Here is a 15,593-nt window from a genome sequence, read left to right as displayed (position 1 = left end):
GAACAATCGGATAAATCACCGAACAAGGAAGTTGATGCCATCCCGGGCCAATTTAATTTGAATTATCAAAAAACTAACAGAACAATTAACGTTTATAAATAATTGACATTTGCAGAGATTAAGATAAGAATACAATGAGTAATTAAATAGACAACTGTTCCCTGGTACATATAATTATTTACTACGCAGTTTTTGTGTTTCAGGGGCGGGCTCTGGACTCTTGTCTCCCCCTTCCTTTTCCAAGACCACCTGGTGCTGTGGGTGGAGCTTTATGTTCAGTGGGCTCTCTGTAGTGTTCCTGAAAAATGATACGTTAAGATGTTTGTTTTAAATAAGCAAAAACCATTTTTAAATCATATATCTTTGTATTAGAAATTAAATAAATTTAATTTCTGCTTATGAAATATAAATACAAGAGTAACTTTACAATTGAAAAGGAAATAGATTACTTCACACAAATGAAATCATTTACAACAAAACATAAACTATCTTAAAGGAAAACATTTTATATTTTTATCAGAAAACTCAAAAAATAGTGCCAAGAATTAATCTGTCTCGAAACCAAAACTTACCTATTTATAGAACTCTGTATAATCTCTCTCTCTCAGATTATTTCGACGAAGTCCTACAAATATATTTTATTCATAGTCCTTTACATGAATCCACTGTTATTGAGGTATATGGGAGAATACAGCACAATGAGAGAGAGAATTTTGCTTTAAATTGTTTTGCATGTATTTCAGTATTATAACCCCCTACCCACCTTTTCTTCAATGGTTGACAGTGTCTTTACCAGAGTTCTGTTCCTCTTAACAAGCTTCTGAAACCCATACATCCAGCGGCTAATGTCACACGTCACAGATTGACTCTCAGCTTTCTCAATCTTCTCCAGTAAGCTTAAAATATAAATGTTATGATTGAGGAACATTTCTTTCGTGTATAAATACCATACGTGGAGTAAATCCCTGATATGTCAAATAATTTTCCATACAAGAGATGAAACAGCATTCATGTATGAGGTGGTCACCCTTTTCAAATGTATTTTAATTTCAAAATAATCCAAATTGAAATTGACACACATGGAAATCCGAAATTATGAATTTTTTTCACCAAGATTTATTACACTGATTTGATGAATTCATTCCTATACATGCATCCCGACCGGTTATCTCTGGTATACAGAAACATCTACACGAAAAAGAATATTGATTTCTGTAATAATAATGGGGTTGTTTAATTCCTAGAATCTTTTCAATCTACTTGTTTTCCTTTGCTGTTCATGCCTCTTATAATCACCTGTCTTTCTTGTTCTGAAGGCCCTGTAATTCTTTCCTGAGAGTCTGAACATTTTTCTTGCTCTGGAAAGAGAGAATTGCATTACTTGATTTTTTTCACATTTTATTCATATGCATCTTCATCCTTCAATTATTCTTTACTCTTGTCCCTTCCTCTTTCTCTCTTTCCTCCCCCTCTCTCTCTCTCTCTCCTCTCTCTCTCCACACCAACATCACTTTATCTGAGCTCTAACATGCTGCATACAAGTTTGAGTCTACTGACACCTCTCAAATCAAAATAAACATGAAAGCATATATTACAAAGCTCACAGAGACGAGGCATCACCCTTATGAGGCATCACCTTTTTGAGACCACCGTTATTATATTATATGAAAATCATACTTTATGATCTTGGATATTCATGGATACTGTTTTGACACAATATCGTATATCATCTGTTAAAAAATTGTATGATAATCATATGTTAATTTCATATGGTATAATAAGATAAAATGTTAACAATACAATAATATAAAATACAATATTGCATCCAATCATACTTACAATATGTATCATATAATACAATAGAATACTGTAATAAACAATGATGATATATGATATTGTAACATATGATATGACATTGTATTGTGTTATACATTATTGTATTTGATCACATCATGCAATATCATAATATATTATACAATATAGTATTATATGATGCAATATCATATTACAATGTACATACAACATCACAATATTGAAACATATGAATTTATATTGTATAATATAGAATGATACTGTATTGTATGATACTTTATTGTATTTTGATACATAATATGAAATATTGTATCATATAATTTGACACAACATTGAATCAAATCAAATGATACAATATCATGTGATATTTTACAATATTGTATCATATGATATAATATTATATATTGCAATATCATATGTATCAATATCATGTGATAAAATAATAAATTAACAATACAGTATCATATTACACAATACTGAATCATTATAATTATACAATACTATACATAACAATATCATGATATAATATCATAAATATAAAAAATAAAATTTAAAAAAAATTGATACAATATCATCTCATATTACTTTTTACAATATAACATGATATTACATCATATTAAACAATAGTATATCATATCATATAATACTATATCATAGGAATCATGTCATTTCATTTAACAACCTACACATTTATCTATCAAGCAAGTTTGAGTGAGGTAGGAAATTTTTTAGCATCCTTGATAATGGAGTTCAGGCTCTGCATCTGAAGCTAACTCTGTGTTTCATTTATAATATAGTTAAATCAACTATGCAAGCTATTAAATTATTTTATTATCTATAAAACATGTGACCTGTTACAAAAAAATAAACCTCATCCAGCATCCAAACCTATGGCTCAGATTCAGCTTTTAAGCCTGTCAGGTGCATCAGTATCATAAGAGGTATCATCTTTGCAAGTTTGGTGAAGTTAGGAGCAGTAGTAACTAAGATATCATCATCAGAGGGCACCTGCTACAAAAACTTTAACAAGCTCTAAAAACCTTAACCTCCTCCAGCATCTGAAATTTAGGACCCAGATTCAGCATCCAAGTCTCTCAAGTCCATAAGTAGGTCCAGATGCATCATCAATGCAAGTTTGGTAAAGATCTTAGATACAGGACATGCAACAAAAACTTTAACCAGGTGTGGACGCCGACGCCGGGGGTATAGCATAAGCTCCCCTTGACTTCGTCTCAGAGAGCTAAAAATGTCTCTTATTTATAATATTGATAAACATGTATATACCAATTTATATACCAACCTTTTTAACATTAGAATAATATTTATAATATTGATAAACATGTATATACCAATTTATATACCAACCTTTTTAACATTAGAATAATATTTATAATATTGATAAACATGTATATACCAATTTATATACCAACCTTTTTAACATTAGAATTCAACTCGGCAACATTTTCTTTACTTTCAATCTGTAAAGACAAATTTAGATTACACTGGTGAAATAAAATTGACTGACGGATAGAATCTTTATTACAATATACTATAAAAAAGACTTCTACTTAAAGATTTTTAGATATGAATAGGTTAAAAATGTGATGAACTCAATTTTCCCTGATTTGTAATGGCATATGTTTTACTCACTACAGAGGCTAGGGGATAGAAAATATCATATCATAATCAAAACTTCAAATAAAACATCATATAGGAAATATTATTTATGTGCCGTTTACCTGTAACCATACATGTTTTCCTCTTACCTGAGAGACAATGTCAGTATGAATGTGAGAGAGGAATTTGTCAAGTGCTCTCTGCTGGAGCCTCTCACTGAATTCTTCTCTACAAATAAAGCACAAACAACTGATACAGGATTCTACTGTGTACTATGTTCTTGTCACACCTGTACTCCTTACCTGCATTTGTTTTACATCTCCTGATACTAGGCTGATACTAGTGTCCCTATGATATCAGCTTGACCTATGAGTTTCTTTCATCAATTTTTACCTGCTGCCCAGTATGATATCTTCTAAACAATTTTATTTAAAAGAATGATGTCATTTTAATCACACCTGCTTCCTTACCTGCATTTGTTTAATGTCTCCATGATGTTGTGCATGATGATGTCCAGGTCCATCACATCTTTCTTACGACGGTCGCAATCTTTACCAACCCACATCTGAATGGCTAGCTCTGAAAGTTGACAGACTAAAGTATTTACAGACAATGTCTTAATACACGTAATACAACAAGGTAAAGAACAAATTAATACCAAACTACTTAGTGGACACAAGAACCACATGACATAGCTGATACATTGTATTAAAAGTTTGTCAGTTTCACAAATGCATACTTTAAGTTTTGACTGGTAAGTAGGAGGACTAATTCTACCTGAGTTTTTGTCCCTGATCCTCACTTTCTTCTTTTTCTTTTCTTCTCCCTCATTGCTGCCTACCAAGATGACCCTGGGCTTCACAAGCTTCCTTTTGACATGTTGTACTGGAGTTTCTATGGCCAACTGTAAAACAATCAAACCGCCTGGGAAGGAGTTAAGAGAAATCATAAAGGGATGCTGAGGTCTACAGAATTGTGAAGGCTACACTTCTTTTTTACTTTATCTTTTTCACTCTCTCGTTAGGTACTTGTACCATAACACGTACCTGAACCACTGACTGGTTTGGTATGTCACTCTGTTGTTTAGACTGCTTTACTTTCTTTTCTGGGCTATGAATAATATCTTCTTCATGAGAATTGGACTGTTTGTGAGGAGTAGGCTGTTTGTGAGGAGTAGGCTGTTTGTGAGGAGTAGGTTGCTTCTTTGCCCTACTTAAGTCTCCTCCTTCCCCAGGAGATGTGCTGTAGCTTGGCACCATTTCATTATCCTCCTCAGCACCAGAGTACAAAGAGTTTCTGGTTTGTGACTCATCCCTTCTATTCCTAACTGAAGATAGGCTGTGATTGTTATGACTAGACACTGACCGTTCTCCCCTCTGAATCTCTGTGCTCTTTGCTCTCAGTGACATTTCACGATACTCCCTCACCCCTACCAGTCCCCCTCTCCCCACACCCTCCTCCTCCTCCATTGACTGGTTCCTCCCCAACACAACAGATGCCCCGTCCTCAGACACAACATCGCTGTTAGAGCTTGGGTTGTTCTGGGTGCTGTCATTGTCAGCTGGAAGATCCTCCTGCTCCTCCCCGGAGTTGTCTCTCTTACTCTGCGTTAATGACTCGCTGTGACGGCCACCGAGTTCATGAACTGATCTGTGTGGACTGTCTCTATAGTGAGAACTCTCATTTAGTTGTCTCACTTGAAGATGAGATTTTTTGGGTGACTTGTGATCAGAGGATATACCTTCAAAAGAAAACAAAAATCCATCTGGTTTCAGATCTATCATTCATATTATTTTCATGCAACTATCAAATTAAAAAAATGCTAGTAATATATTTTAAGAATTATACACTATAACTTAATTAATCTTAAAAGTATCAATATCAAGAAAAGTAAGGAGTTCAGACTGTTACTTGTGTTTATAAGGACTGGGACAGGACTCCCTCTGACAATCTGCCTCCCTCCCGGCAAACTGACCACTTCTGGTGGGGGTGATGTTATAATCTCAGCCTGGGGACTAACCTAACCAAACATATCTGATACTAGCATATCAAATTACTTATTTGTCAGCTCACATTTCTCTCTCCTTTATCATTATAATCTATTATAAGTACAAGTTCAATAACCACAATAGTTAGCAATTTATAGGCAAAAATGCATGTGTATCTAAATAGTCCAATTTTAAACTTTATCATATTCTATGTCCTTTCTTCACGGGTCATTGAGTCCTGTTCTTGTCAAGGACAGTTCATCAATGTCAGGGTCATACAGACTGACCAGGTGACATCACTTACTGAAGTTCTAAAGTCTCGCTCAGATGGGGTCGGTTCCTTCTCCCAGTCACGAACAAATGTCCACTTCCTGGCCTCTCTCTCTCTTAGTCTAAAATTCAAGCATCTCTTTACGGGCATTGATTTAAAATGCTGGAAATTGTACACCGATGAATTCAAAGGATTTTTGAAACACAAAAATTGCTTTCTAAAGTACTTGACACTGGTTGATTAATCAATTTTGTGGAAAGTTTACAGTTATCATGTTCCAATATGTTGAAACTTAAACTAGAAATGTCCAATCCTAACACTAACAGCAGATAATCTTTTACCAGTTTAATTACACAAAAAATTAAACAATCTCAAATGCACGCATGTACCTACAATTCAATGATCAAATGACAAAGTTGTGATAGTGCCTCATTTATACAAGGTTATTACAAGAACTTATTATTTGTCATACAGCAAGTGACCTATACATAATAAAAAAATGTCATTCTTGACAACTTACGAAAACTTCGAAAATCTCAACATTTTTTGTTTACGTTTACGAACCAATTTTCCCGCTAAACATTTTCTTATCTTCAAATTGAAGAGCTATTTATGATTAGATAAGTTGAACACAGTTTTGTCGGTCAACAAGGGTCTTTATCATTTTATACCCATTAACACTACTGCTGATTGGTATTAAATTAAGGTTTATAGTTTCATATAGCAAGGTGAAAATATAATAATTGAAATATATGATGATATTAATAATTTTTTAACTTCACTGCACTTTATCGGCATGCACTCATCAGCCATCTGGGAAATTCCCGAATTCCTGGATCCACGCATAAACAGAGGGATATTTCCTTTTTTCCTGAATGCATTTCTGAGTGGTCGAAAATTTGGTGAAAACAAAACTATTAAAAGGATATGACACGATCTTAAATGGTGTTTGCGGCACGCTTACAATGTAATGTCCATGGATATGGCAAAGGACCTACTTGTTGTCCAAGGAAATGTCAAAAGAAAGGTAATGAAATCTCAAATCTTTATTTGATATACTGGTAGCAATGCAAGGCGCAAATTTTAGTATGTAACACAAATACATTCATTCACCTGACGTTATATTTCTTGTTATAATAAAAAATGCATCCCCTGCCTATAATGATACACGTGTATTATTAGGTAGGGCCGGGTGTATTTTTTATATAATGAGAAAAATTTACATAATTTTAGGTGCATTTGCGTCTAAAACTGTCCTTGATATAACTATTCACATCAGTTTATCAAACTTTACTGAAAGTTTTTTCTTATATACATGTAATCTTATTGATAATTAAATAATGATAATTACATGTACTAAAATAAGAAACTCGAATAACTAATCGTATAAAATCATTTGTTTTGCCTCGGACTAGAATGTCGCGACGTCATTGGATGAAACGCGTCACGTGGCTGCCTTACAAATTTCTTTAAAAGGCAAACGTCAAAATTTATAGCGCAACATGGCGGACTTAACGTTATTTGAACGGATTTTCTACACAAACGTTTGTTTACATATCAAACTTTAGGTCCTCGACAAAACAAAACACTTATTAGGTTTGTTACTGACTGTTTAAAGAAATTTGTGGGGTCGGTAAAGTCCATAGAAGGCGAGGCGGAGGAGCCTCGCCTTCTATGGACTTTACCGACCCCACAAATTTCTTTAAACAGTCAGTAACAAACCTAATAAGTAATATTATGATAATTCTTGTTTTAAAAAAATGAGGTCTTTGAGGGGTAAATTATCAGTAACCTGTTATTTGATTTAAAGAAAATACGTTTTTAACAATGCAAAGAAAGAAAATACTTTCTAAAAAATGAATCTTCACATGAGAATAATCGCACTGATAAATACAATAAAGTGTATTGTAGTTTTGACAAATGAAACTTACGGAAGTTGAATTTTTAGGTCCAAAAATACGTACTTGCGTCAATATTTAGATTTATTGCATGAATGAGACTACTCGGAGAACTATTGATATTGTCTTATGAGTAAATATGGAAAAATGTCAAGAATAAATGTGCACTCTCCCTTCCAGCAATTTCACAACCAGATCGGTAAATCGCATTTGCAAGTTTCATTTGATTGCGCACTTCTTCCACACTATATGGAAAATTAAAGAAATTTTTATTATTTAAGGAATAAGGAATCATTCTTTGAGTATTATGAGGTGATAATTTCTCACCTCATAATACTCAAAGAATGATTCCTTCTTACTTAAACTTATATTATTTCCCATTTGAACACTTTAAAACAACAGTATTTTAAAACCACTACATGTATTTTTTTATATAGCACATGCTATGTATTACTACGCGGCGCAGCCAATAGGGTTTTTTTTCTGTTATGCTATAAGACACGCCCATTTTGGGTCACTCATGTTTTATGAAGTTATTGGGTTTTAGGGTTCAAAATTGATTCGTAATGTTATCACAGACAAAGACAGTTGAAAATGTAAATATTTTGATATAATCATAAAGTGTCGTCTCTATGGCTATATACGGGTTGTGATTATTACTGATAAAATCACCTTATAGTCCATCGAGGTGGGTCTGTAATAATGTACACTTTACCATCACATCATCATTTGCATTTTAGTAACGGACTGTCGACGATATCATTTTATTTCAGTATACACACATGCAATTTAGCATTAAATACCTAGTATTGGAATAGAAAACAATCATATTGAATTCAATGTATTCCATGTTGTTTATAATAAATTGAAGAAAAATCAACACGATAACGATCAAATACAAGAAAAACGACCAAATCATGTGGTATAATAATATATGATACTTTTTACAAAGTATAGATTTGTAAACAAACAACAAATGCCATCAATGAAACGTCTTTCACAACGTTATACAAATTTGTAGTCCCTCAGTCCCATCTTATGACAAAGCAACTCAGGTCTGATCAGGAAAAGTTCATTCCTTCATTTCTGCAATTTGTTGGACATCCAGAGCTCGATTGTTTATAACTGCCTTTATCCCACATAGCCATTAAGAACGTCTGCTTGTAGACAGCGCGGGAAAATCAACGAGTGCTTTAATTGCAAGGTGTCTGTGTACAGTCCGCCTGGAACAAATAAGGAGTTTTTATGTTGACAATTCTTATATATTCCGACATCATTTATATCAGTCTCAGAGAGAGAGAGAGAGAGAGGGGGGGGGTGTTTCCAGTCAATATTCTAGAGAAATCCCCCCAAAAACAACAGCAATAACAACAACCCCAACCCTACCCCCAAAAAAAATTTATTATGGTAGCTTCAAACACAAACACCCCTCCCCCAACTAAGAACAAACACTTACGATTCCGTCATTGTTGTTGCACACACAAACATTGCCACAGGTATCGACGCTCAGTCTTGTTCCGAGTGGTATGAATCGGTTGTACGCCTGGCATCCTGAAATGTAAGACAAAAGTAGAAAAGAAATTCCACCAGAATCACGACAAACTCAAAGAAGAGAAAGCGGTACTCACCTTGTCGACACTGACAAGCAGAGGCCTCGGCCCACTCAGGACAGAGGAAATTCTGGTTGAATGTACACTGCTCACCCGTCGGACAACCGATACTGTGTTTAAAAAAAATTATATATATAAACTATTGATAAACTGATATTTTGCTATCTTGATAAGTCCCGTTACTTTGGCAGGATTAGTATCCAAGGATAATGTTTGTGCATATTTTTTAACTTCATAAGATGAATTATGCAGCTAGCCACATATGTACATACTCTATTACTGGCAATATAAGGTTTGTGTAAGCATGTGATTGAAATTAAGATCACGTAAATGATAATGTGCAAGTTTCTACTGGGTTGGATAGATTTGAGTGCTCTAGCACTGACCTTAGACAGGATTGTGTGTCATTCACAGGAACTATCGGCGGGAGTGTGGATCCCCGGGCAACTTCGCCGTTCCTCTCTCCGCCGGGGTTGCCACCAGGATTTTCTGATGATAGAACCACATTTCTTCTCGATGTTTCTATAATCGTGACATCGTTTGAGTTACCATTCCTTGACCCAGCACTGTTTCTCACGACAGAGCTATTAGACGCCTGTCGCGATCGTACTGCAAAATTGTCTCCTGTTGATCTCAATGTCTGGAACCCAGAACCAGCCGATGTACCACCGAATCTCTCAAAAATAGAACTCTCTGAGTTCTGGGTTCCCGGGGATCCGCCTGCATTGGTGCTTACAAAACCACCAATTCCAATGTTTTGACCGGAAGCGCTTGGAAATCCACTATTAGTGAAGCCAGAGCCTTCAACACTTGGCAGAGATCTAAACAAGTTCCCAGTGCTTGAGGGCGCAAATCGAGTCTCTATTGAAGAAGGACTAATTGCTGAGTTGGTGGAGATACTATTTGAAGTTTGCCTGGTTCCGGTTCCTTGGCTTTGTGGATCTGAAGAAGTCACAAATCTTGTCATCGATGGCCGACCATCTTCGTCATTATTGAAGCCTCTTGTTGTTACAAACGAATTTGAGCCCCCAATATTCCCGGTATTTCCAGGTAGAACGCTCTGCGAAAATCGACTAGTTTGAAGGGAATTTTGAACGCCCATTATTTGAGGCGTTCTGCCAGAATCCGCCATGTTCGATGTTGAAACAAATCTATTTATTGTATCTTGATTCACTGAGGGATCCATATTGGAGGCGAAAGACGGATCCATTGCTATACTGTTTGGAGCTTGCCCGGCTATAGTTCTACTGCTTTGACTTTGTGGATCAGAAGCCGTTGCAAATCTTGTCCTTATAGGTTGTCTGTTTTCATTATTTGTGGAGTCTGCTGCATTAACAAACGAATTAGTACCTCCGATATTTCCAGGTAGAACGCTCTGAGAAAATCGACTTGTTTGAAGAGAGTTTTGATTTCCCATAATTCTAGGCATACCGCTTGTATCCGCCATGTTTGTTGAGGCACCAGTGTTGGTGTTTGAAGACGTGTTTATGTTGCTGAAACCGAAATTCATTCTTGCAAAAAGGCTAGCATTGGGGTCAGAACCTTGTGCAGTAGCAGTTTGTGACGAGTTGGCGGTCTGGTTTTCATTCGGATCTACAATAAACCTCCTGATTGTTGTTGTTTTCTTTATGAACCGTCTAGTAGTGGGAGCGACGGATGGCTGTGGGTTGACGCTTACTTCTGGATTTCGCACATTGAATCCAGATTGGGCTGTCTGTGAATCCATACGATTACTATTGGGATCCCTCACGTTGCCCGTTATCCTAGGATCTGTCTCCTCATCGTTCCCTCCCGTTGCCTGATTTGTAGTTGTAAATCTCTGCATTGTAGAACCCGGATCATTCTGAGAAGTAGTACCACCGCGGGCACGATTTGAACCCATCGTGCCGAAATTATTCGGATCTAGCACATCAGCATTTGTTCTTGGGATCCCATCAGTACTTTGGAATCTTTGGAAAGAAGATGGTTGCATGTTGATGGTAGCATCTTGCAAAGTCATACCGCCGTTACCTCTGTTAGGATCAGTTTGTTGGAATATACTGGGATCGTCTCCATTTGAGTTTCCCCTCGGTACTTGATTTGTGGTCTCAAATCTTTGTACCATTGATGCCGTTGGTAAACTTCCTGTCCTAGAATCCACCATTCTTGGTCTGCCTGGATCAGAAGCACCTGCTTCACTACCCCATAACTCGCTAGGACGTTGGAATAATCTAATATCAGGTACTTGCTGTGATGCTGTCAAAGGATCGACGCCACCTGAGCTATTGCTAGAAACCGTAGGACGGTTAGTGTTAAATGCCAGTTGGTTGGCCGGAAAATTGAAGTTAATGTTTACTCGTGGTTGAGTATCGGAATTCCCTGCATCAGTCGCCATCCTAGTGTTGGCGGCAATTTCATTGGCGGGAAAAACCACCCCCCGAGTGGCGCCTCTATCGTCTTCTGTGTTTTGACCATCAACAAACACGATTTTGCTTCCTCTCTGGGGGTCGTTACCAGGGTCTTGGGATCTGGTGGTCTGCTGTGTTCTTAATGAGTCGTTCAAAGGGTCTGTTCTAACGTTCAGAGTGTCTGACCTAACATTCAAAGGATCTGTCCTTACAGTTGAAGGGTCTCTCCTAATATCCCAAGGATCTGTCCTGATATCCAAAGGATCTGTCCTTACAGTTGAAGGGTCTCTCCTAATATCCAAAGGATCTGTCCTTACAGTTGAAGGGTCTCTCCTAATATCCCAAGGATCTGTCCTAATATCCAAAGGATCTGTCCTTACAGTTGAAGGGTCTCTCCTAATATCCCAAGGATCTGTCCTAATATCCAAAGGATCTCTCCTAATATCCAAAGGATCTGTCCTTACAGTTGAAGGGTCTCTCCTAATATCCAAAGGATCTGTCCTTAAAGTTGAAGGGTCTCTCCTAATATCCAAAGGATCTGTCCTTAAATTTGAAGGGTCTCTCCTAATATCCAAAGGATCTGTCCTTAAAGTTGAAGGGTCTCTCCTAATATTCAATGGATCTGTCCTAAAATTTAGAGGGTCTGTTCTAATATTCGAAGGGTCGGCTCTAGCATTTAAAGGGTCTGCCCTAACATCAAATCGTTCATTGAAAGAATTCACTGGAGAAATAGGCGATTCTACACGACTTCTTCTGTTAGACACGCTGTTTTCAAAATCTGAACGCTGTAGGTTAATGGTTTGTGGTATCTGGACTTCGTTATTTCGGATAAATCTGTTCATGTCCACATTGGAGCCCACTATATTGCTGTTGCCATTTATGATCACATTCGACTTGTTCTCTGAGGAGTTTACAGAGGATAAGGGACGGTTTACAGGACCTGTGTCGCGGGTACTACTTATGGAGCTTGTAGCGGGATCAAGAACCAATCTTGGATCTGTGGCAAATGATGACGTCATTTGAGAGTTTAAGGGATCGCTGCCTATATTCGTATTGCTACGAATTTCTGTAATCGTTGTTCTGGACCCTGCTCTTGGATCAGCAGTTTCGCCGAGTATGGAATTAGACGGAAGCGACATCCTCTCACTTGAAATGCTTGATGCTGTATTTAAACTGGAAGTCGACGAAGGAAATCTATACAGAATATCGTTTGGATCAGTCTGTCCTCCATCGGCCCGAATAAAGTTTCTAAATTCCATGTTTAGCTCATCTGAAGGGTTGCTGGCCTGGGATCTCCTTGGATCATCAACCCTATTGACGGTGGTCACAGAGTTCATATTTGTAATCCTTGTTTCACTCCCTCTTGTGTTACCCCCCGATCTGGGATCTGCCGAGGACACGATGACGGTGTTTCCTCCATTTCTGGACAATTCGGTGGGTGTAAACATCTGCTGTAGTTCGTTAATGGTCGGAATTCGTTCTCCGGTGTTTTCTGCTGTCATCGTTTGTCGTTGTACAAGATTACTTGGAGCGGCATTGTTAGATACACCGCTGGTAAAGATGATTTGATTGGGTGAATTGTCTCCAACAGTTACTGTGCTGGTACTTGGGGTCGCACCAGGACTTCTAAATACACTGTTCAAAATGGCCGTTGGGTCAAATGATCGGGAACTTGATACTGGCACCGAATCAAAAGAATTAAGCTGTCCGGGTAGAGTAAATGTTGTCGACCCGCCATCATTTATGTTTCCGTTACTGAAGCGCGAAACGAAGGAAGATTCTGCGGCGGACGCCGGATCCACTCCTTCCGGTACGCCGGCATCTGAAGTTATCATGCCTGTTGCCAGGCTGTTCGTTAATGATGAGGTGCTGCCCCCGAGAAGAGCATCGCCGCCCGTCAATGTGGTTATTAAATTTTGAGTGTTCAAAGAATTGGTGGGATCACTTAGAGAGAACAAATCGCCTCCAAACCCAGACTGCCCCGCGATACTAGTTCCTGTTCCCGTGGGTAGTGTCTGGACGGAACCGGAAAATCCACTTAAATCCAAAGTCGACGGCACTGTATCTCCAGACAGAGAAAAACTGCCCGCCCCTCCTTCTGTTAAAGTGGTCAGAGGGGGTGATACAATAGGGAGGGGTGGTCCGGCACCAAGAAAACCGGGTAGACCAAGAGGGGGAGGTAGCAGTCTCGGTAATCCAGGTGGCGGGGGTCCAAATCCCCGAAATAAGGGCGGGCGCCCAAAACCACGGAGTCCGAAAGGAGTAAATCCCTGTTGTAATGAAGATTTAACAAACAAAACGAAAATCACTAAAGGGAGACTGAGTCGCGTGGTTTTTAGACGCTCCATGGTGTCGGGGACGAGCAGCTTGTGAAAGAGTCCTGGAATGTGTCGATATGTTGCCCTGAGATGTTTTATGACAGTATTTACTGATCTATGTGTTAAAGGATATAATGATCCCCCTAAACAGCGGCTGTCAATGGCGATGCAAAGTGCGATTTAATGGACAGCTTTATTGCAGAGCGTGTATTGAACACAGACGCCTTTGATGTAAACTAGGTGTTAGCAGCACTTTATAGATATTCCTTATTCAGCGGCATACCGGATCCTCTATAGATCAAATCCCAATCATCTATCTAATAAACAATACTTATAGTTACGATATCAAAAGAAACAGTAGTGGACATAACACTTCTCCTTGCCGTGTCCCTTTCCACGGCTAACAATGGAAGACCTCACACGTGCACTGTTTTTGTTAATAAATGACAGGTGCCCTCCGTATCAAAACCTACTAATTATTTTATCTGCGTATAATTACAAAAAATGACCAATTTCTACCTCCTATATTAAGGCCCCGTCCCTGAAATCTCGACGTGCCTTACTCTGGGACGTATGTCGGTCTGAAGATTCTCCGCAATATTTTTCAAGAGAAAAGTCTCTCTGTCCTTTACTTTATTTCGTTACTTGGGTATAACTCGGTCGCCGGGGTCACGAGGAAAACAACAATTAATAATGGCGTTTGTGGGATAGACGGGGTCATTGTGTAAGATTTACTGATTTATTGTGGCCTTGTCACACAACTGAGAGAGAGAGAGAGAGAGAGAGAGAGAGAGAGAGAGAGAGAGAGAGAGAGAGAGAGAGAGAGAGAGAGGCTTGGCACATAATTACTGCATGGTCAAACGTTTTCATTGACCGCAAACAGCATAACAGTTAGAAGGTCAGCCAACAACAAAATGATTTTGTTTTGTTTTATCTCTATACATTATAGTCTGGATTGTACACCCGATAGATTTAAACTAAACGACGTGACACAACTTATATAGAATTAGCTGGAAAAAAAACATTCCAATGAATTGATAATATTGTCTTTGTACAAATTTATTTAAAAATTTAATTTGTAGTCATAACAACAAATTTAATTTTTAAATAAATTTGTGGAAAGACAATATAATTGATTCAATAAGATAGAAATAACGGGCATATCAATTAAACTGTCATGTTGTGACTTCAGAATTTACCAGGTTGGATTGTTGTAAATTGTGTTTTTACTTCCATCCGGTATATTCAAAATTTACAATATGACAAAACATTAAAGTAATTGTAATTAGTTATGCTTATTACAATTGAAACTTTTAAAAAAGTTCATTAAAATATTTTGTGCTTTATACATTTTAATTATATGAAAATATGTAAATGGAAACTAGATCTATTCAGTTTATTCGCTCAAACCATGAAATGGTACATGAGGTCAATCATTATATACAGTTCAAAAGTCAGAGGTACATTTAATAAATGATAGATAAGTAGTAGATAAATAGTAAATAAGCATAAATATACAATATATACAAAGAAGATAGGAACAAGTATAATAATGGAGGACAGACTATTATATAGATCAATGATTAAGATAAATGGCGTGGTGACTGGTTTCTTTACATGCATGTAAAGTTAGACAAGGGAGCGATCTATCTCCATTTCTTTTCTCATTGTAGATCAATCTGGATAAGTTTT

The 15,593-nt window shown here is 37.3% G+C and overlaps 2 protein-coding genes across 2 annotated transcripts; both read right to left on the bottom strand.

The window, feature by feature from the left end:
- Positions 1-33: 33 nt before the first annotated feature.
- On the bottom strand, positions 34-6,313 carry LOC105341269 (uncharacterized). Its single transcript, XM_034459171.2, has 12 exons — positions 6,209-6,313; positions 5,722-5,809; positions 5,341-5,449; positions 4,476-5,170; positions 4,207-4,333; positions 3,900-4,008; positions 3,579-3,657; positions 3,243-3,290; positions 1,297-1,358; positions 764-896; positions 573-625; positions 34-298 (listed from the first exon to the last, which is right to left on the bottom strand). Exons 1-11 carry the CDS (start codon positions 6,229-6,231, stop codon positions 605-607), a joined length of 1,494 nt encoding a protein of 497 aa, XP_034315062.2. The 5' UTR covers positions 6,232-6,313; the 3' UTR covers positions 34-298; positions 573-604.
- A 2,018-nt stretch (positions 6,314-8,331) lies between these two features.
- Positions 8,332-13,931, bottom strand: LOC105341214 (serine-rich adhesin for platelets). Its single transcript, XM_011447596.4, has 4 exons — positions 9,583-13,931; positions 9,215-9,306; positions 9,043-9,137; positions 8,332-8,809 (listed from the first exon to the last, which is right to left on the bottom strand). Exons 1-4 carry the CDS (start codon positions 13,929-13,931, stop codon positions 8,780-8,782), a joined length of 4,566 nt encoding a protein of 1,521 aa, XP_011445898.3. The 3' UTR covers positions 8,332-8,779.
- Between the last annotated feature and the right edge of the window lie 1,662 nt (positions 13,932-15,593).

This window comes from Magallana gigas, chromosome 7, assembly GCF_963853765.1.
Source record: "Magallana gigas chromosome 7, xbMagGiga1.1, whole genome shotgun sequence".
In the NCBI taxonomy this organism is placed as follows: Eukaryota; Metazoa; Mollusca; class Bivalvia; order Ostreida; family Ostreidae; genus Magallana; species Magallana gigas.
The sequence above is the reverse complement of the archived record's forward strand: the minus strand, read 5'-3'. Positions and strand labels throughout refer to the sequence as shown.